The 23,020-nt window shown below is 42.5% G+C and overlaps 3 protein-coding genes across 4 annotated transcripts; all 3 read right to left on the bottom strand.

The window, feature by feature from the left end:
• Positions 1-1,144: 1,144 nt before the first annotated feature.
• On the bottom strand, positions 1,145-3,305 carry LOC121626670 (cerebellin-4-like). Its single transcript, XM_041965306.1, has 3 exons — positions 2,855-3,305; positions 2,592-2,720; positions 1,145-1,863 (listed from the first exon to the last, which is right to left on the bottom strand). Exons 1-3 carry the CDS (start codon positions 3,201-3,203, stop codon positions 1,583-1,585), a joined length of 759 nt encoding a protein of 252 aa, XP_041821240.1. The 5' UTR covers positions 3,204-3,305; the 3' UTR covers positions 1,145-1,582.
• Positions 3,306-14,145: 10,840 nt separating this feature from the next.
• Positions 14,146-17,118, bottom strand: LOC121626365 (complement C1q-like protein 4). The gene is made up of 3 exons (XM_041964835.1): positions 15,955-17,118; positions 15,692-15,820; positions 14,146-14,985 (listed from the first exon to the last, which is right to left on the bottom strand). The coding sequence occupies exons 1-3, from the start codon at positions 16,175-16,177 to the stop codon at positions 14,705-14,707; spliced, it is 633 nt and encodes a 210-aa protein (XP_041820769.1). The 5' UTR covers positions 16,178-17,118; the 3' UTR covers positions 14,146-14,704.
• Positions 17,119-17,266: 148 nt separating this feature from the next.
• On the bottom strand, positions 17,267-20,996 carry LOC121626364 (galactose-specific lectin nattectin-like). Of its 2 annotated transcripts, none has more exons than XM_041964833.1 (11): positions 20,926-20,996; positions 20,741-20,830; positions 20,546-20,587; positions 20,384-20,407; positions 20,213-20,254; positions 19,283-19,318; positions 18,753-18,779; positions 18,546-18,655; positions 18,267-18,386; positions 18,073-18,184; positions 17,267-17,579 (listed from the first exon to the last, which is right to left on the bottom strand). In XM_041964833.1, exons 2-11 carry the CDS (start codon positions 20,799-20,801, stop codon positions 17,512-17,514), a joined length of 642 nt encoding a protein of 213 aa, XP_041820767.1. In that variant the 5' UTR covers positions 20,802-20,830; positions 20,926-20,996; the 3' UTR covers positions 17,267-17,511. The 2 variants fall into 2 exon arrangements, with proteins under 2 accessions (XP_041820767.1, XP_041820766.1); XM_041964832.1 differs by having other exon boundaries at positions 20,384-20,410.
• Positions 20,997-23,020: the final 2,024 nt, after the last annotated feature.

The following is a 23,020-nucleotide window of genomic DNA, read 5'->3' on the forward strand; positions in this document are numbered from 1 at the left end:
GAAGGAGCTGCAAAAAAGTCTGTTATCTATCAGTGGCGTGCACAGACTTTTTGAAGGGCAGGGGCGAAAAGCACATACAGCGCATCCTCGCCACTGAAGAGGGCACTTTAGCATGTGTTTTGGCTCCCAAGAGGGCACTTTAGCATGCGTTTCGGCTCCCAAGAGGGCACTTTAACATGCGTTTTGGCTCCCAGGGGGCACTTTAGTGCGTGTTTTGGCTCCCTAGGGGCACTTTAGCACGTGTTTTGGCATCCAAGAGGGCACTTAAGCGCGTGTTTCAGCTCCCAGGGGGCACTTTAGCACACGTTTTGGCGTCCAAGAGGGCACTTTAGAGCGCATTTTGGAGTCCAAGAGGGCACTTTAGCGCGTGTTTTGGCTCCCAGGGGGCACTTTAGCACGCGTTTTGGAGTCCAATAGGGCACTTTAGAGCATGTTTTGGCTCCCAGGGGGCACTTTAGCACGGGTTTTGGCTCCCAAGAGGGCACTTTAGCACGCGTTTTGGAGTCCAGGAGGGCACTTTGGTGCGCGTTTTTCAAAAACTGGGCCACGAGGGGGGGCGGTCGTGTCAGATCCATATGCTGTGTAATAACTAGTGGACTGGGTCAACACAATGTCACCAATTGGTTTGTGGACTTCCGTTTTCAAGTCTCAAGTTTGGCAGTAGCTAATTTTATGGAGCCAGAGATGACCATATTTGGACAAGAGGGTGGAGCTAGGGAGGGCACTGGTACGCCTCTATCCTGATTGGAGCTGAGTGAAAACCCGAGGACACGGCATATTGATGAAGGCTTGAAATTAAAACACACATGATTTTGCATTGTGTATTTTTATGTTTATATGCTGTTTTACTTTTGGAATGTTTTTAATGCAGTATGTTAACTGGACAGTGCTTCACTGCCCTAGCTTGGCCAGCAGAGATTGCTGTTTTGACCCTACAAGTTGCCTCAATAGACAGACCACGTGTCCTCTGTTTGAGGCCTCTATAATATCTATAATATAATCATGGCTGGAAACACAAATTTAGCTTTTATTTACATTGAAACAATACTCATATCCTACTTTCAGCATGTTAGTAATTGCTTGTTCCATTTCTGTACTGTATCTGAGACATTTTTTAATTCATATTGTAAATGATGCAAATACGTTGCATGAATGAAGAAATTTTATTGGTTTAATCAAAAGATAGCAACCCACATGGTCTGCACACCGCTTTTGGATTCTCATTTTTGAGATTTAATTAAAAACACACACAAAGAAAGTCAGATGAACAAAAAAATGCTTCTTTGATGAGATACAGAGTTGTAATTAATGAATTGATTTGTTTTTTTAAGACAAAATTAGATAAACAATTAGCTCAGAGATGAGGTGTTATTACTGATTCTGATGTAGCTTTCCAGTCTGAAAATCCCAAATCTATTGCATTGTACACATCCAAATTGTAAGCGGCAGTAGCTTTTAGACAGGTTGTAATAATTTGAAGAAATTAAAATCAACTCATTATAGAATTTAATATACGTAGATCATTTCAGATGAGTTAAAAGTGCAACTGTAATGAACGAATCATATCTTTATTCACTGGTTTTCAAACCTGACCGACCAGAAAACCACTGAAGGTGGTGATTTCATCATTTTCCCAAACATGTGTATGTGCGCACAAGCGCACATACACACGTTCCTTTTGCTGCAGCTGCAAGAACACGGCATTGCCTCCATTATCTGCCCCATCATAGGTTGTTCTGTGGTCGGAGGTCGCTGCAACTATCTGTTCGTTCCTCATGAGGCGTAGACACGCAGGTTGAGCTCCTCCAGCATGATAGAAGAAAGTGAAGTAGTAAATGCCTTTGACAGGTGCAGTGAAGATACCTGTGGAAACAACATTTCATTCCATGTGTTTTTGAAACTGGGTGGATTACACTGACAGTGCTCTGTCTATTTATTGCAAGATACTGCAGCAATGAAATACACACACAACCAAAAAATAAAAGCATTCCAAGTGACAAATATCTGTAACCAGTTCATTTACTGATGACCGGTTTACTGACACTATGATCGCATTCAACCTGTGCATTCAGTGGTTGTGTTTAATTTAAATTGTGTGTTTACATGTCTAGCCTTTTTTCTATAACTACTCCTCTAAATATTCAGATCACCCTTTTTGACAGAATCAGCTAATTCAAATTCTGAGTGAAAATAAAAAGATCGAATTGATTTGGTCCATTTTTTTATGGTTCTTCTTTAAAGACTAGAGGTTGTGTATATTGTGGGACGAAGCCCAGATGACTTCGCAATTGGCCTAAAATGTCTAAGACAGAAAATAAGAAAACTACTGGTAAGGCTGTCTTGACAGTTTTCGGTCATTTCCTGTATTGTGTCAGATCTTGAGGTAAAATGAAATAAGAGAAAAAGGTTTTTCCTGCACTGCACGACATATCTGGTGAAAACTGTCGGTTATTGAGATGAAGACCTCACCTGCCTGGAAATCTTGCTTTGAACTTAAAGCCTACAATATTTAATCATGTTTTGGTATGTCTCCATACATTTTACCTATTTATTTGTAAATAAATTATAGAAAATGTCAGAACTGTACTCACCTGTGGCTTGATTGTAAGCTTTGCCGATGTTGGTTTTTACTGCTCTGTAGACTACAGTTGTGTCTGTGTTGAAGGGTCCAAGGGCTCCATTTCCACCTGTTGCTGCGCTGAATACGACCTTGGTTCTTTCTATGTAAAGCAAAACATTGTAATCTCATTATTTTGTACACGTATTTCCACACTGTGCCATTTGTTAATTTAATTACCGAAAATAATTCTTCAGTGAAGTCTTTGAATCAATCAGAGCAAAAGTTTCACTTTACCTTTGTTCTGCAGTTCAAGGATCTGGTTTTCACTGTTCTTCAGCCTGGTTTCACTGTTCTTCAGCCTGGTTTCAATGTGCTTCAGCTTGGTTTCACTGTGTGCCAGCCTGGTTTCAATGTACTTCAGCTTGGTTTCACTGTGTGCCAGCCTGGTTTCACTGTTCTTCAGCCTGGTTTCCAAAACTCCCACTTTTTGTCTCAGCGCACCAAACTCATGCACGATCCCGCATATGTGAGGAAAGCAATGCAGAAATCTCTTGATTTTTGCCCTTTCAGGAGCATTAACACCATCCTGGGCCATAATCAGGCCGCAGGACAGAGATACAAACAATATGATGAAGAAATTCATCTTCCAAGTTGATTCAACGTCGTTCAGTCACCGAAACGCTGATTGGGTGGGTGCACAATCTTAATTCCTGATTTGGAACACCTGTCGGCACTGGGCGAGCGCGCCTGCTGCGCGCATTTAAGGGTTGTGGGCGCTCCCTCCTGAGAGTGAGGCGGGGCTCCCTATCAGAACAGAGTAAATTTAAAAGTCTGGTTGTACCCCGTGACATATGGTATGAGTGTCATTGTTTGCTTTTCCCTGGAATTGTGTCCAGGACATAAAGCGTGAAGAGATCAACAAAATGCTTCATTGCAAGCAGCTGTATTTATTACAGCAGGAAGCTGCTTTCCAGTGAAAACACTACAATCCACTGTTCACTACCTGTTCAGTACTAAACTGCAGACCAACACCGTGAAGCATTTAACCACTGTCAGGGTTGTGTTTCTGCTGCCTCCAAGTGGCCAAAATGTTACTGCAGTTTTGATTTAATTTTTTTTAAGTTGACAACTAGACATAAAAATTGGCATTTATGAAACTTTAGCATTTTAAAATATTGTCCAATGTAATCTGTAATCGCACGGGTCGTCTGATTTTAGCATTTGGGTGCAAATTCAGGAGGCTCATTACTCTTGTGGTTCAGGAAGTGGATGTTTTGCAGAGTTGTGACACCATGGCATCACTGCCTTATTGCCTTTGCATAAGTGATTTTTGTTGTCAACTTTTGGAGAAAGTATTTTGTTATTAAAACCAGCCTTTGCGCTCGCCCTCAGTTCGTGTCCTGTGTTCTGCTTTTGAGTCCTGAAAGCCCTGACAGCCCTACGGGCTCATCAGTACGATCTGGCCACAATGGACTCAGCGGAACCGAACCACTTCCGAAACACACTGAGCGCCCAAGGAAATCTCCTGCATCAGCACGAGAATCAACTCCGGAGCGTACAGCAAGGGGTGAGAGAATTATCTGACAGACAACAAGAACTACAACACACAGTCATGTCACGGGTAACCTCACTCACCGAACAATTGCGCCGCCTGACTAACCGTTTGGAGAGTCCTCCACAGCTCACCACCGCCGAATCGCCGGCCGGACCGACGATCGCTAATTCCCCTGACTCCGTTCCAGTCCTGGGACTTCCACGCCTCGCTCCACCCGAGAAATTCTCGGGAGACTCTGAGCAAGCCAAGGTGGCATTCATGATATCGCATCTGACAGGGAGGGCAGCTGCTTGGGCAACGGCAAAATGGGCCAGAGAATCAGTAGTTTGTCAGGATGCCAAAGTATTTTCAAAGACCTTAACGAACATTTTTGATCATGAGTCCCCAGCTCGAGAAGCTTCACGAGCCCTGCTCCGCCTGACGCAAGGACGACGCCGGGTGGTGGACTACGCGATTGACTTCCGCAGGTTGGCAGCGGACAGTGGGTGGAACGGACCAGCACTGAATGACGCCTTCGTCAATGGCCTCTCCGACTCCATCAAGGATCAGTTGGCTCCGCTGGAATTGCCCCCTGACCTTGAAATCATCATCTCTACAGCCATCCACATAGACTCCCGGCTATGCGAGAGGGAGCGAGATCGGCGGAGGGACACCTGCTTCAGCACGGAAAGCTCCACCGTCACTGCCTCGTTTACCTGCACCCACACTGCCACCTGTTGGATCTGAAGAACCGATGCAGATCGGTCGCACCAAAGTGGATCCAGAGGAAAGGCTGCGACGCGTCAAGGAAAACGCATGCTTCTATTGCGGGGAGCAGGGACACCAAGTGGCTCAGTGTCAGGTAAAGGATCAGGCTCACCATCGGAAAGGAGGGAGATGGTGAGCCCAGTCTTGTTAACTCTGAAACCTCCATTAACATTAACATTAACCAAAGCCATATTAAAGAACAATAATCAGTTGGTAGAGTTAGAGGTTCTCATAGACTCTGGGGCCAATGAAAATTTCATGGACTTGGGCTTTGCTCGAAGCTTTGCTTGAAGAAACCCCCCAAAAAACTCGAGACCCCACTCAGAGCCAATGCCCTTAACGGCTGTGCTACTTTTCAAGTGACTCATGTAACTGAACCATGTGAAATAGCAGTCGGGGATGCTCACACCGAACTTTTGCCGTTTCACCTCAGCTCAACACTGTCTTATTCTGGGGTATCCCTGGCTCCATAAAAACAATCCACAGATAGACTGGGATACAGGGAAAATTCAGGGATGGGGAAGGAATGATCAGTCTAATGTCTCTCCTTCTGAGTCTGTTCACAGTCTGCACACCAAGAATCCTGAACCTGTCCTGCCGCCAGAGGGAGAGCAAGAACGCTATCCTGACTTGGCTAAAGTGCCAAGCTGCTACTGGGATCTGAAGGAGGTGTTCAACAAAGTCAAAGCAACCTCATTACCTCCTCATCGGTCCTCCGACTGCCCCATCGATCTCCTCCCGGGGGCTCCCATCCCCAAGGGCAGGTTATACTCGCTCTCATGCCCAGAACGCAAGGCAATGGATGACTACATCCAAACTTCCCTGAAAGCGGGCATTATTCGGCCCTCTTCTTCGCCTGCCGGGGCAGGTTTTTTCTTTGTAGAAAAGAGAGACGGTTCCTTAAGACCTTGCATTGACTATAGCCCCTTGAATGATATCACTGTTAAGAACTGTTACCCCTTGCCACTAATGAACTCTGTTTTTGAACTCTTACAGCAAGCCCGCTGGTTCACTAAGCTCGATCTCCGTAATGCATATCACCTGATCCGCATCCGGGAGGGAGACGAGTGGAAGACAGGTTTCAACACCCCCAGCGGGCACTATGAGTATCTGGTCATGCCCTTCGGACTCACTAACGCACCAGCTGTTGTTCCAGGGGTATGTAAATGACGTTCTGAGAGAGTTTCTCAATAACTTTGTATTTGTCTATCTCGATGATATCCTGATCTTCTCCCTGGATTTGGACACTCACCAAAGTCACGTTCGCCAAGTCCTGTCTCATCTATTATCTCACCATCTCTATGTCAAAGCTGAGAAATGTGAATTTCACGCCAAACAAGTGGTTTTCCTTGGCTATGTGATTTCCGAAAATCATGTGCAGATGGATCCAGAGAAAGTGAGGGCTGTAGCTGATTGGCCTAATCCCAGTAACCGCAAAAAGTTACAACAATTTTTGGGATTTGCTAACTTCTATCGGGAATTCATACGCAATTTCAGTTCAGTTTCCAGTGGTCTGCAGAGGCTGATGCCACTTTCTGGAAGCTGAAAGAGGCATTCACCACAGCACCGGTTCTCATGGTTCCTGATCCCCAACGCCAGTTTGTGGTAGAGGTGGATGCATCTAATGAAGGAGTTGGAGCCATCCTGTCCCAGCGGAGCGACAAGGACAACAGGATCCATCCATGCGCCTACCTGTCGGGTAAGTTGTCCCCGGCAGAGAGGAAATATGACCTAGGTAACCGGGAACTGTTACCCATTAAAACAGCGTTAGAAGAGTGGCAACACTGGTTAGAGGGAACGGAGCACCCGTTCCTAGTTCTGACGGATCATAAGAATCTAGAATATATCAAGAAAGCAAAAAGACTGAACTCTAGATAAGCCCGGTGGGCTCTGTTTTTTAGTCGGTTCCGGTTTACCCTCTCTTTCAGACCTGGGTCCCAAAATATTGAGCCTGATGCCTTGTCTCGTTTGTTTGAACTGGAACCGGCTGCCAAGGAACCCGAGACGATCCTACCACTAAATTGTGTGGTAGGAGGAGTAACTTGGCAAATGCAAAATAATGTGCTAAAAGCCATTGAGGGATTAACATCCCCGGCAGGGTGCCCCAGCGATCGGTTGTTCGTACCGATGCAGCTGTGGTCCCAGGTAATTCAGTGGGCACACAACTCATTACTCACATGTCACCCGGGGGTTAAACGCACACTCTTCATGGTCAAACAGAGGTTTTGGTGGCCCACTCTTAGAAAAGACATACTCGACTATGTTCATGCTTGTGAAGTCTGTTGCAGAAACAAGACGTCAAAACAAAGCCCCGCCAGACTCCTGCACCCGCTGGACGTACCCCAGCGACCATGGACACACCTCACCATCGACTTCGTGACTGGGCATCCCGCCTCCAAAGGTAGCACCACCGTACTCACGGTGGTGGATCGTTTTTCTAAAATGACACACTTCATTCCATTGCCCAAGTTGCCCTCAGCCAAAGTCACAGCCGAAGTGTTGATGAAAGAAGTATTCCGCATTCATGGGTTGCCTAAGGATATTGTGTCCGATAGAGGACCCCAGTTTGTTTCCTTGTTCTGGAGGGAATTTTGCAGGATGCTCGGGGTCACAGTGAGTCTGACGTCCGGATACCACCCACAGTCCAACGGACAGACGGAGCGCATGAACCAGGAGCTCGAGACATGCCTCCGCTGCCTGATTTCACAGAATCAAACCTCCTGGAGCGATCATCTGACTTGGGTGGAATACGCGCACAACACCCTTCCCACGGCATCCACGGGTATGTCGCCTTTTCAATGCGTCTACGGCTATCAACCCCCACTCTTTCAAAATTAATGAACAGGAGGTCGCCGTTCCGTCGGCGCATGACCTGGTGAGACGCTGCCGGTGAATCTGGGCGGCTGCGCGAAGGGTGTTACTTAAGAGCCAGACACAGATGAAAGCAGCGGCGAACCGCCACAGCAGAGCAGCGCCCCACTATACCCCAGGCCAGAAGGTCTGGTTATCAACGGACCTATCTGGACCTACCCCTCCATGTGCATTCTCGAAAGGTGGCACCCAGGTTTGTGGGACCTTTTGAGGTCTCAAAAATTATTAATCCAGTGTCTGTGCGTCTGAGACTCCCCAGGTCCATGAAAGTACACCCCACATTCCATGTCTCCAAGCTCAAGCCGGTCCAAGAAAGCCCGCTGGTGCCAGCCACTACGCCACCCCCTCCTCCGCGTCTGGTCAACGGAGGCCCTGTCTACGCCGTCAAGAAGCTCCTAGCGGAGCGCAGACGTGGTCGGGGGTACCAGTACCTTGTGGACTGGGAGGGGTACGGCCCCGAGGAATGGTTATGGGTTCCAGCAAGCTTCATCGTCGATAAAACTTTAATCACTGACTTTCACAACAAGCACCGAAACGAACCTGGGGGGTCCGGTGCCGGCCCTAGAGGGGGGGGGTACTGTCATGTCTTGTCAGGTCTGTTAAGTGCTTTGTTCACGAGCATCATATCTTGTCTTACACTTCCTGTTTTATTGTGAAACCTAACTCTCCTCTCGTTTCAGGCCCATTGACATCCCGGTGTGTTTCCCGCCTGTCTGATTGTCTACCCCGCCCTGATTGTCTCCACCTGTTCATTGTTACCTCGTGTATATATAGTCCGCGTCTCCCTTTGTCCTGTGCCAGATCGTCTTGTGCGTAATGTGCCGTGTTGTCTTTGCTACCACAGCTAAAGATACCCCAGAGTCTTGTCTCCTGTTCGTCTTTGTCTGTGATCCTCAGCGTCCTAAGTTTTTTGCCCTTCTGCCTTATTGCCTTTGCATAAGTGATTTTTGTTGTCAACTTTTGGAGAAAGTATTTTGTTATTAAAACCAGCCTTTGCGCTCGCCCTCAGTTCGTGTCCTGTGTTCTGCTTTTGAGTCCTGAAAGCCCTGACAGCCCTACGGGCTTATCAGGGTATTTCTATATCACATAGGGTCAACTGGTAATACAGTACTAGTTCCATGCAAACTTTGGGCTTTAGTCATACAAGCTGTAGCAGTTCTAAGTTGCCAGACACATTTTAAAAGTTTGAGTTGACTTACACAGTGAAATGCCTTTGATTCACAGGGACCCAGCATTTGGTTTAGGTACGTGGATGACACCTGGGTCAAAATTAGAAATCAGGAAGCGCAAGCTTTCATGGATCACAAGACTCAACATCGAAGTATACAGAAAACCCACACACAGATCAATATTTGCTCTTTGATTCTTACCACCCACTGAAGAACAAGCTGGGGGTTGTCAGAACCCACCACCAGGCTCAGAATGTCCCCACAAGGACAGAAGAAGAAACATATCAGGAGAGCACTTAGAATGTGTGGTTACACAAATTGGACCTTTGGGTACACAGAAGAAAACACCTCATCCCTGTGCACCTTGAGTCCAGTAACACCCTGAGGCAGAAGCTTGTCCACCAGAAGGACAAAACACCCAGGCACAAGCAGAGCAATGTGGTGTATCCAGTGCAATGCAGCAAGGAATGCATAGACTGCTTCATAAGCGCATGGCACAACACAGGAGAGCCAACACCTCAGGTCAAGACCACCTACACCTTAAAGACAAGGGACACTCACTTTAGGACAATAATGTACATAGTTTGGCCAGGAAAAAACGATGGATTGAAAGAGGAGTGGAAAAAAAAAACATGTCAAACTGAAACACTTATCAGCCACTTGGAATGAGTCCTCCCTACGTATCTTAACAGCCATTCACCCCAGGACTCATGTGACCCGAATGACTCACATGATACCTGGGTGGGTCAACGATCCTGCAAGTGGATAAATGTGTGGGACTCTCCAACAGCCAGACAGGACTGAAGAAGCCTCTTGGATGAGATGCGAAACATCTTCTAGAACTGCAAGCAAGTCCAGTGACCTTTGGAAAGCACCTAGAAGTACACTGTAATAAATTTTCCTGTAAAAAAACAGTAAAGAACTGGCAGCTGAGTTGCCATTATGTTACTCTAAAATTAACATCTATTTACTGTCACTAAAATTTACAGTTTTGTACCGTAAATAAAAAAAACAGTGTGAACTGTAAAAAGAACTGGCAGCTGAGTTGCCATTATGTTACTGTAAAATTTACATAAATTTACTGTTACTCAATTTACAGTTTTGTCCTGTAAATAAGAAATACAGTGTAAACTGATATTTATTGTAAAATTACTTTCACTGTATTTTACAATTAAATGACTAATTAGTTTGTATTATTTATAAATTTCAATAATCTATTAAAAAATATGATTTCACACATTTAAAAAGGCAATTTTGTAAGAAAAACATGTTACAAGACTGTCACTGACTTAAAGTATCACAAAATCTCTGTTTGTACCTGGCCATAAGGTTTTTAAGCCTAGCATAAAAAGGGAGAAATGTTTAGGGACTTTGGACCAAACGTCCGGGCTTGTGTCGATTCCAGACAAATGCAGCAACGACGTTTGCAGCACAGATGCAGCTGATCAGAGCAGGTGAGAAATTTTTGTCTTTTTATCTTTTTAAAGTTGACAAAATCACAGAGGCAGCCGTGGTATCTGATAAACGGGGGAACATAAATGACTTTTTTGGGGACTTATAGTAAATTAAATAACGACAAAAAAAAAAAGGAATAGTTTAATTAAACAGAGTGATTAGAAAAAAGAGGAATGCATTGAAAAATGCGTCGACTAATTTCTCATTATTCATTTTAATTTAGTAAGCTTTATTTCTAGATTTGCAGAATTTGATCCTCACCAGTGGCACTTAATCAATAATAAAGTAATCTCCTACTTTGTTTTCATGCTACTCTTGTTTTGAGTCAGATTGCATCCAACACAGCTCTTTACAAGTTGTGCAGGGGTAAATATAGGAAAAACTAATCACTGAAAACAGCCTTGAGCGAGAAGTACGCTCTGAAGTAATATTTATTTTCAGCCGAAATGCACAAATAACTGAGACACAGAGATTTAAAAGTAGAACAAGACAAAGTCTGTGTATGAAATAATGAAATGCATCATTCACATTCTATCACCTTTTGATTTTGCATGTGGTGGGTGTTAATTATATGTTTTTAAACCACAAATTAACATGCAAGAACTCGTTCTGTCTCCCACCCTAGACAAGATGAACATCGTTCTACTGATCGCCGCCGTGGTCGCTCTCGCCCTCGCTGACGAACACCAACCACATCCTTGTCAGAGGAACAATCACATCCATGCATACAAAACATTCGTTTCGAGGCACATCCTGCAACAGTCCTTTAACAGAGGGCTGAAGTGTGAATGGAGAAAGTGAGTGAAGGTTAAGTCAATCAGTTCATTGTGAAATGCTCGCCAGTTAGATGGCACTGATAGCATTTGTGAAGACTGTTTCCACTCATGCACAACCATTTCCTCATTTAACACGTTTATGCTGCTTTATGGACATGTTTCAAAGACCCAAGTGTCACAGAACTCGTTAGTACTTCATCAACATCACTAACTGCGCACTGAAGTACTGATCTCATCACACAGGTACCTGCTGAAATACGGACTGTGCAACAGAGGCCACCACACCTTCATCGAGAGGAGGGATCAGACACGTGTCGTGCAGATCTGCAATGGCTGGGGTCGGCTGTTTTATGCTCACCGAGGCGACCTGTGCGTGAGTGACTCCCCCATGCTGGTGTATGACGTCACGGTCAGCAATAAATGGAAGTGCAAGGTTAAAAGGGTGCTGAGAAGGGTCAAGTTTGTCATTGTGGCTTGCGACAGAATCCACAACCAGTGCCTCCCTTCGCATTTTGGGGGATCCACCAACCGAAAGCCAAACAAACATACTAGAATCTGCAGACTTCACTAGAATAGACCAAGGTTTGCAGGGTCAGTAGTGGATTCAAGCTGTCAGGCTCATTATTGGCCTGACATCTAAAACCTCTGTCAAGCTTTGCTCAATGAAGCCTTTTCTTTGCTTACATAAAACACATTAATATGTGCTTTTGTTCTTGAGCTACATTATGATGTTTCTGTCACATCTTTGAGGCACGTCCTGCAACATTTTGTATTCATGCACAGAGGTGGTGACTATAAGTTACAGTTAAAGTGACAGTACAGTTCAGTTTGGATCTAAGTGTTAACCCAGGTTCAGACACAGATGAACATTTTCAGCTAAAACGTCTTTACGATCCCTACGTACGATTGTTTCCTGAACGCCAACTAACCTCACGGTCAATAGGTCACTTGTCTGTGTTCAACTTGTCCTTTTATTAGTCAAATTCATACAATTGTGTATAATCCTCTGAGAGACAAACTAATCTTTTTTTCATTTTTGTATACTTTCTCCATTACCCGAAATTTTGTGAAGCTGCTTTGCTTTGCATGATATCAAATAAATGCAATCAATAATCAATATTCCTGATGTTGCCATTGAGTCAAGATCTCTGTTGACTTCTAACAGTTTTTTAATGGAGTGATCATGTATGACAGAGCATCAGAAAGTAGCTGATGAATGCTGTCGTCCACTCCCTCCAGTCCTGTGGGAACCTTCTACCGCTTCCACCACCAGTCCACAGTATCATCTATTCATCCATCTATTGAGTTTTGAAATTCTGTATGCTATAAATGATGCAAATATTGCACCATATACAGTAAACATTTTACACATGTGGAAATTTAATTTGTTTCATAAACAGATAGCAAACCACGTAGCTTATTTACCACTTCTGCATTCTCACTTTATAGTTTTAATGGGAAAAAAACACAAAAAAATATCAAAAGTCTACACAGGGACAATAAATGCATTCATTCTGAAAGTCTGGAAGGCCTCATGTTATTGTGTTTGAGAAGAAAAACAAGAGAAACTAAGCTCAAATATGAGATGTTATCAATTCTCACTTCAGCGCGTGTTTTGGCTCCAAAGAGGGCACTTTAGCACACGTTTTGGAGTCCAAGAGGGCACTTTAGTGCGCGTTTTGGCTCCCAGGGGGCACTTTAGCACGCGTTTTGGCTCCCATGAGGGCACTTTAGCACGCGTTTTGGCTCCCAAGAGGGCACTTTAGCACGCGTTTTGGAGTCCAAGAGGGCACTTTAGCACGCGTTTTGGAGTCCAGGAGGGCACTTTGGCGCGCGTTTTTCAAAAACTGGGCCACGAGAGGGCGGTTGCCCCCCCTGCCCCCCCCCCCCAGTGCACGCCACTTTTATTTATTAAAAGCTACAACTTGTGTGCAGCCAGATTTTACTGTATGAACATTTTTTATCCTGCATTAGAACAGCTGGAATAACTGGAATGAATTAAAATGAACGATGAGGCTCAGTTTCAGATCTGCGAAAATTGTTATCCAATATTGTTATGAACCATATCTTTACTCTATGTTTGTCAACATGTCCGAGCTTCTTACAATGCCAAAGAGTCAGACACAGAGCTGTGGTGAGGCTGCATTCTGCACTGTGAACCCAAATGGTAAATGCCTGTGACAGGTACCTGTGGAAGCAACATGTTATTCCAATAACTGACACAGCTTTGTGGAAGTCCTTGAATCCACCTTGGGTAGAATTTTTAAAAGGGGATGGGTCACGCTGAAAGTGCTCCATGTATAAGGACATACTGTTGCAATTAAATCTGTACATGGCTAATTAACAAAGTACATCTGAGGCTGATGGCGATGTCACAAGTTTTGTGGGTTTGGTTGGACAAAATGAAAATTTGACCAGATGATGATGAGGAATAAAGGGTATCACAATTCATCCTCTGGGGACTTTGAATGTCTGAACCGTTTTTCATAGCAATCTATCCAATATCTGCCCAGGTCACTGAAGAAGTGACACAAGCAATACAGTTCTCTGTATTGTGTCAGATCCATATGCTGTGTAATAACTAGTGGATTGGGTCAACACAATGTCACCAATTGGTTTGTGGACTTCCGTTTTCAAGTCTCAAGTTTGGCAGTAGCTAATTTTATGGAGCCAGAGATGACCATATTTGGACAAGAGGGTGGAGCTAGGGAGGGCACTTGTACGCCTCTATCCTGATTGGATCTGAGTGAAAACCCGAGGACACGGCGTATTGATGAAGGCTTGAAATTAAAACACACATGATTTTACATTGTGTATTTTTATGTTTATATGCTGTTTTACTTTTGGAATGTTTTTAATGCAGTATGTAAACTGGACAGTGCTTCACAGCACTTGCTTGGCCAGCAGAGATTGCTGTTTCTACCCTACAAGTTGTCTCAATAGACAGACCATGTGTCCTCTGTTTGAGGCCTCTATAATATCTATAATATAATCATGGCTGGAAACACAAATTTAGCTTTTATTTACATTGAAACAATACTCATATCCTACTTTCAGCATGTTAGTAATTGCTTGTTCCATTTCTGTACTGTATCTGAGACATTTTTTAATTCATATTGTAAATGATGCAAATACGTTGCATGAATGAAGAAATTTTATTGGTTTAATCAAAAGATAGCAACCCACATGGTCTGCACACCGCTTTTGGATTCTCATTTTTGAGATTTAATTAAAAACACACACAAAGAAAGTCAGATGAACAGAGAAATGCTTCTTTGATGAGATACAGAGTTGTAATCAATTAATTGATTTGTTTAAGACAAAATTAGATAAACAATTGGCTCAGAGATGAGGTGTTATTACTGATTCTGATGTAGCTTTCCAGTCTGAAAATCCCAAATCTATTGCATTGTACACATCCAAATTGTAAGCGGCAGTAGCTTTTAGACAGGTTGTAATAATTTGAAGAAATTAAAATCAACTCATTATAGAATTTTAAAATACGTAGATCATTTCAGATGAGTTAAAAGTGCAACTGTAATGAACGAATCATATCTTTATTCACTGGTTTTCAAACCTGACCGACCAGAAAACCACTGAAGGTGGTGATTGCATCATTTTGCCAAACATGTGTATGTGCGCACAAGCGCACATACACATGGTCCCCTCGCTGCAGCTGCAAGAACACGGCATTGCCTCCATTATCAGCCCCATCATAGGATGTACTGTGGTCAGAGGTCGCTGCAACTATCTGTTTGTTCCTCATGAGGAATAGACGCGCAGGTTGAGCTCCTCCAGCATGATAGAAGAAAGTGAAGTAGTAAATGCCTTTGACAGGTGCAGTGAAGATACCTGTGGAAACAACATTTCATTCCATGTGTTTTTGAAACTGGGTGGATTACACTGACAGTGCTGTGTATTTATGGCAACATACTGTAGCAATGAAATACACACACAACCAAAAAATAAAAGCATTCCAAGTGATAAATATCTGTAACCAGTTCATTTACTGATGACCGGTTTACTGACACTATGATGGCATTCAACCTGTGCATACAGTGGTTGCATTTAATTAAAATATTTACATTTCTGGCATTTTTTCTATAATTACTCCTCTAAATATTCAGATCGCCCGTTTCGATAGAATCAGCTAATTCAAATTCTGAGTGAAAATAACGAGTCCATTTTTTATGGTTCTTCTTTAAAGACTAGAGGTTGTGTGTACTGTGGGACGAAGCCCAGATGACTTCGCAATTGGCCTCAAATGTCTAAGACAGAAAATAAGAAAACTACTGGTAAGGCTGTCTTGACAGTTTTCGGTCATTTCCTGTATTGTGTCAGATCTTGAGGTAAAATGAAATAAGAGAAAAAGGTTTTTCCTGCACTGCACGACACATCTGGTGAAAACTGTCGGTTACTGAAGATGAAGACCTCACCTGCCTGGAAATCTTGCTTTGAACTTAAAGCCTACAATATTCAATCATGCTTTGGTATGTCTGCATACATTTTACCTATTTATTTGTAAATAAATTATAGAAAATGTCAGAACTGTACTCACCTGTGGCTTGATTGTAAGCTTTGCCGATGTTGGTTTTTACTGCTCTGTAGACTAAAGTTGTGTCTGTGTTGAAGGGTCCGAGGGCTCCATTCCCACCTGTTGCTGCGCTGAATATGACCTTGGTTCTTTCTATGTAAAGCAAAACATTGTAATCTCATTATTTTGTACACATATTTCCACACTGTGCCATTTGTTAATTTAATTACCGAAAATAATTCTTCAGTGAAGTTTTTGAAGCAATCAGAGCAAAAGTTTCACTTTACCTATGTTCTGCAGTTCAAGGATCTGGTTTTCACTGTTCTTCAGCCTGGTTTCCAAAACTCCCAGTTTTTGTTTCATAGCATGAAACTCTTGCAGGACCTTGCACATGTCAGGAAAGCATTGGTGTCTTTTACTGATTTTTCCCGTTTCAGGAGCATTGACACCATCCTGGGCCAAAATCAGGCCACAGAACAGCGAAACAAACAACAAGGTGCTGAAATTCATCTTCCGAGTTGATTCAAAGTCGTTCAGTCACCGAAACGCTGATTGAGGTGATCCCTCCGACTGCTTTTATGTGGTTTAAAGATGACCTGTTAATTTTTAACATTCCATTTGACATCTGGCTTTAATTACTATTGGGTATGAGATGAGATTGTCATTGTTTGCTTTTCCCTGGAATTGTGTCCAGGACATAAACCTTAAAGAGATCAACTGTATGCTTCATTGCAAGCAGGTGTATTATTACAGCAGGAAGCTGCTTTCCAGTGAAAACACTCCAATCCATTGTTCACTACCTGTTCAGCACTAAACTGCAGACAGTTAGCCACTAGCTGGTAAACACAGTGGAGCATTTAACCACTGACAAGTCACGGTTGTGTTTCCGCTGCCTCCAAGTGGCGAAAATATGTTACTGCAGTTTTAAATTTCTTGAACCTGACAATTAGACATAAAAATTGGCATTAATGAAACTTTAGCAGTTTGAAATATTGCCTAATGTAACCTCTAGTAATTTGTAATTGCACAGGTCATCTAATTACCATTTGCGTGCACGTTCAGGAAGCTCATTACTCTTGTTGTTCAGGATGTTATGCAGAGTCGTGACACCATAGCATCATATCCCGAGAATAATGTCAGTAAATTCAAGTAAAATACAGACTTCGTTTATTCTGTGCGAATGCGTTCGAACGCAGGTGTGTGTGTGTGTGAGTGGGGGTATTTCTATAACACGTAAGGTCACCTAGTAATACAGTACTAGTCCCATGCAAACTTTGGGCTTAGTCATACAAGCTGTAGCAGTTCAGTACTTAATTATGCATGTGTTCATTTTTATTTCTGGCACTTTTAAGCAAGAACAAATGGTGTTTAGCATGCTTTGGAGAGAGTTGGTTGATTTACAGTAGCATTGCAGATGTTCCTTTTTCTGACAGTTGTGTCACATCACAATGGGATTGCAGAGTTCGAAAATGTAATCTTGTAGTTGAATTCTGTCAACGTTTCCACAAGGTATTCGTAAACTCTACTCATCTTATGGAGCTCTTTGAGATGCAGGATTTACACCGATTAAAATGGTACACAAACTCACAAACAAGCTCGTTTTAATGCTTGAACATTTTAATGATTAATTATGCATGATACATGAAAGATTGAAGAATAAAGTTGTGCTAAAAGGATTCTTTTCATTACCATTCAATCTGCTCTTATTTAAGAGGCAGCTCCTGTTTGCGTCCCTTGTTGCTAAAGCAGCGCTACAACAATAGCAAGGAAATGCACATTTGATTTGAGATATAAAGCCGGTGTCATTTTGACAGGCCCTTTGTGCTTTTGTCTTTGTCCAGGAATCACACCCTCTTTGCACAGACATATCCGTGACGGTAGACACAATACCAGTCATCCCAGCGCTTTGCACCTGTGAGTACCGAAGACACAAGAGTCAGTCAGCTGGGCACAAACCAAAACCCGACACCGTAATGAGACCTCGGTCCTAAAACTATACAGACTGATCATTTATCCAGGGACGCTTAATATTTCTCTCTTTAACAGTATAATCATGCACAGTTACAGACAAAAACTGTTAGCTGTTGTCATCACAACCGTATGGTATTTTTATATTTAATAATAATAATGATAATAACAGTATGTATATTATTCAATTATAGTATGGTATACTGTACATCAGTGATGTAATATTATGTTTTGCAAATTTTGTGATTTAAAACACATTTATGACTGAGAAAAACATTCTTTTCTCAGCAGTGTCTGTCAACTATTCTACATTAACAACAAAAAGTGCCGTTTATCATTTCTAAAAATCAATGGATATATTTTTCAATGCTTTTTTAATTTTCATCTACAACACTCACACGCTATGCTTCAAAGGTCAACACTATCTTGTCATTTACCTCCCCAGTTAATTCGTGCACAGTGCTGCTTTCTGCCGTGGTTGTCGGGCTGTCCACGACTCCAGGCTGCATAGTTGACACGTGTACCATCAATCCAGAACCAATAACGTTCCTAGAAGACAAAATATTTCAAAATATTGTGTAAGTAATGAAAAGGTATTGCTTAAATACCTCTCAGACCTTGTTTAATTTACCTGCTGTGCATCAGACAATCCAATCCATGCTATTCTGTTGCGTGCCAAGCGCCTAATCAAGTAATCCTCATTCCTGTTATGCACAGATGCAAGGTTTCCACCGTATGCCTGACAGTGTCTCTACAATGGAGATAAACAGGGTGAATGGAGTTGCCAAGGACAAAAACATAACCTGAGTAATATGAAAAATCAGAGGACGATGCGAATTACGTGTGCCAGTCAAGTCATGCAGAATAAACACAGTGAAGAAGCTGTCTGTACTCGAATCATCCTGATTACCTGAGCCAAAGCCCAAGTCTTGGCTGCTGGAAAGTAACGGAAGCAGCGTCTTCCGTACCGAGTCCAACCACAGCGGCAACCAAGGGATCTCTTGGCAACTTCATGTTTTGCTGAGGGCAAACAGAGAAGTCAGGGAAATGTTGACTCTCTATTTAAGATGAATTCCAAATAAATGTTGTAATGATCTGGAAAATAACATCTACTGACCCTGGGTCTCATTTCCACTCTCTGCATCTTGAGATGGAAAGTCACAGAGAATACATTTATTGACTGGGGATTTACATCTTGTCATTTTTGTCATATAAATGCATAGGATTTATCTCTGTGTACATAACATTCAAGGGTGTAATACAAGCAGGCATGATAACAAAGTGTATATCATCTAACGTATTCTGTTGTCTTACATTTAAATATTTAGTTTATTTACATGCAAAAATTGCTGTTAAGCTAGCTATGAGTAGCTATGGTGTGTCCTCTTGTAGTAGCTATTTGATAGCTTTCCAGCTGCATGTATGCCAGTACCATTTCTATTAGCATTTTTAAACTGGTTAACTTTTTGTGAATTATTTTGCGACATTTACAAGAACACCTATTTACGTATCACTTGAATGTGATATTTTTACGCTATAACTTCGTAGCTGTCACTCGCGTCAAGAGCATTCAACTTCCCCTTGAAGCCTGTTAGCTGTGTGTCGACAGAATAGCTTTAGCAAAAATCTGAAGAAAACTGGACTCACTTTCTTCAGCGGGTGAGTCTGATTCATCCTCGTCCTCTGAAAAATGTGACAATTTGACATATTAGTGACAGTGATGGTGAATAAACAAAAATGGAACAATAAAGGAAAAACTATGGCTATCACAGTGAATTTTGTTGCATTTGTAAACAGTGAACAGTACTATCTTACATTATACAAGCTACATTGTCAATAGCCCCCTTATCATCTGGCTCCCCTTATATATTTTTAAAGTTAGATATTTGGGGAAATTAACTTATTTGCAGTTTTTCTGGGACTTATGTGAGAAGACTGACACCACTTTTCTACTTATATGCTAGCCATGTAGTTAGAACCTGCAGGGAGTTAGCTTAGCTTAACCTGCTGGAAACAGCTAGCCTGGCAATGTCCAAAGGCTAAAAGGCCCACCTACAAGCATCTCTAAAGCTCTATATTTCACTCGCTATGTCTTCTTTGTTTAATCCATACAACAGAAGTTTAACAATGACAAAAGACACCTAGAAATCAAGAAGTCGGTCAAAGTCAATAAACTTTTTTAATTTTTTTTTTTTAATATTCTCATTTTTTTTACTGATCTTTGGAGATGCTGACAGGATGATTTTTTTAAACCTCTGGACAGAGCCAGCTGCTGTTTCCCCTTGTTTCCAGCAAGCTAAGCTAAGTTAAGCTAAGCACAAGAGCAGCATCAACCTTCTTATCCAACTCTACAAACTAAAAAAAAACTGAACACTCTCTTTTCCAAAATGTTAAATTTATTTATTCACGTGCCATGAGTTTGTGAAGGCCTACCTTGCAGTGAGTCAGTGTGGTCACGGAGGTTAAAGACAGTTAAAGCAGATGCACATTGTTCGTTTCTTTGTCTGTGTTAGTTTGTGGTGGCAGGAGAGCACAAAGTCTCTCTTTCTCGTAACGTTAATGTGTCGTTGCACTCACCTTCTGATTCGCTCCCAGGTTCCTCATCATCTGAGTCAGGATCTGGACAGTGAGTCACGAAACAGTGAGTCTTTTTTTTTTTTTAACTAATGTCAAAGTAAATGAAAAACTACAACATACATAACAAAGTGTGACGTGCTTTAATAGAAATCTGAGAAAAATTGCACCTACTAGATGCGGCTGTAGATTCTTCTTCTTCTGAAAAAAAAAAAAAAAACATTAACCACCGTCACCGTCACCGTAAGTGACTGTTTTTCATTGTTGTTCTTTCAATGTGAAGACATATTTTTTTTGTGTGCTTTGATACAAATGTGAAGAAAAAAATGCTCTTACTTTCTGCAACTGTTGGCGAAGCGGAATCTGCTTTTTGAGTAGCTGGACAGTTAAAAATAACAATAAGTGACTTTTGTTGCTTGTTTGAGCACAACAACTGGATTCAATCTCTGGCTCTCTTTCTTTGTCTTGTCTCCCTTATACACAATATTCAGAATAATCTCACACAAAACCTGCCTGAACACTCATACTCACAATTGGCCTGAGTCAGAACCATCATGGCAATGACAAGTATAGACACAGCCAACATCTTCATGGTGAAGTTCTGCAGGTGTTAAAGTCAACCTTTGATAAAAAGTAGTAGACGTAGAAACTATGAATCCTAGTGGCTGTCAGTCCATTAAAGATAGGACAGAATATAATGAAAGTTTATCACCAACCTCTTGCGGAATTATCTTCTCGTCTTCTTGCTCGGTGTCCTACCTCGAAGATGTATTTGACATGAGAAAGCGTGGCTCTTAAATACAGTTACATATTGTGCCATCCTGTCGTGTCAGAACCAGGAATTGCGGACACACGTACTGACAATACACACATAACATGCAAACCTGAATGCACATGACAGAATTTCAGAAACAATCTCATATTTGTCCAGTGAGGGTGTTTGCTGAGTCTACTGAAGCAAAAATGGATCAGATATCCATTTCCAAACAATAGTTTGCCATTCTTTTAGTTCTTTGGCACCCGGGGACCAAAAGTAGTACAAGAATTGCACACAGGGAAGAGGCAGTGCAAGTTTGTTAGCATACAACAACTGAGAACATGGCTACCCATTAAGATAGATGGCCAACAAAAAGGATTTGCTTCTTTTTTCAGCCGCTCTGGCAGAAGATCTACTAACTTCTGAGAGCATGAAATGAGGCGAGTTCTGAAGCAGAAGAATACCTGGATACCGGGATGGCAGCCGGCCCAGACAATCATCATGGATGTATCACCATAACTTCTGTGTTCACTCAACCTCTGTCTTCCTCAATTGGTTCACTATTGTCCCTGTGCTTAAGAGCACTTCCTCATCCTAGCTGCACAACTATTTCCCCAGAGCCGCAACTTCTGTGGTCATGGAGTGCTTTCTTAGGTTGATTAAGGACTATGTTCGCTCCTGTCTACCAAGCAACTTGAACAAAGAACAGTTTCTTTACCAGTAAAAAGGACACCGGAAAATGTATGTATGCAGTCTGACCTTCATCCACTAATTCTCAAGTCCTCAAGTTGCCCCTCAAGGTTGTCTTACTGCAATGCTCTACAGTTTGTTCACACATAGTTGTATGGCAAGAAACAGCTCCAGCTCCATCCAACAATGATGAGAAGGCCTATCTAGAAAAAGTGGGACTTTGTGGACTCACTGTGGTGCAAGGCTACCGACCTTTTACTGAACATTATCAAAACCAAGGAGCTGGTTCAGGATTCTGGACAGAAGCAACAGAGGAACTGCATACCCCTGAGGATCAACAGGACACGCGGGAGTAGACTCTTTTTTTGTGGGATCTTTGACTTTAGTGCTGTGGAAAACATCCTAAAAGAGAGCATCATTAACTGGTTTGGGAACTGCTCTCCCAGGGTCAAAGAAAACGTAGCGCGATTGACTGAGGGTACCATCAGATTTACATTCCCCAATCTGCAGGATTTATACACCAGTAGTGCAGAACCAGACTTGGTGAAATTATGACAGGTCCCCACCAACCTAGCAATTGACAAGTCTAGTCTCTATGCTCAGGCAAATCCTTCTGTAGCCACAAGTCCAACACAGAGACACTGTTTACACCTGACATCAGACACACATACGTCTGGGGCGTATGTGTACATATACCCAACAAGGACGTAACAGGAAGATACCACATCAATGCAGGACAGGGTGGTGGAGAGGAGCACTGATGTACATGGAGTACAAGTTCCTCTCTCGTCCTACGCTCGTCTGCAAGTCTCAAATGAGTTTGTCCTGTCAATCTCAACAATTGGAAGAGCCCATACATGTATATTAGCTCTAGACACAGTTTCGCTGTCTTGGTTAGATGTTTGCCAGTGTGAAACAAACATGGCAACATGTGATGACTGAGCCCTTTGAGCATCTGGTGGAAGTGACGTAGGCAGTAAGGAAATCTGAACACAAGCGGTGAGCTGGAGACCATGATAGGCACCAGTGTGAACACCGTTGTGTCTCCACTGTCCACTCCGCATGTTAATGTTTACACAGTGCCAGAGAAACTCAAAGAAAGATTCTTCCTATTTAGGATCAGTACGGTGAACTCTGTCCTCTGACCCTTTGCTTAGTCTAGCACATTGTCCTCTGTGAATCCTTTGCATTGTCCCACACAATTGCAAGTGTCTGCAAAACTTGATTGTTGACTATTGGACTGTTTCCTTTCTGATTTCTTTGACGAGTCTAAGAAATATGACACAGATTGTCTAAGGCCTGTTATGCATACTTTAAAGTGACAAACATCTGTTCACCAAACGAATCACGGCAAGCAAGTTGTT

Source organism: Chelmon rostratus, chromosome 23 (assembly GCF_017976325.1).
Source record: "Chelmon rostratus isolate fCheRos1 chromosome 23, fCheRos1.pri, whole genome shotgun sequence".
NCBI lineage: Eukaryota > Metazoa > Chordata > Actinopteri > Chaetodontiformes > Chaetodontidae > Chelmon > Chelmon rostratus.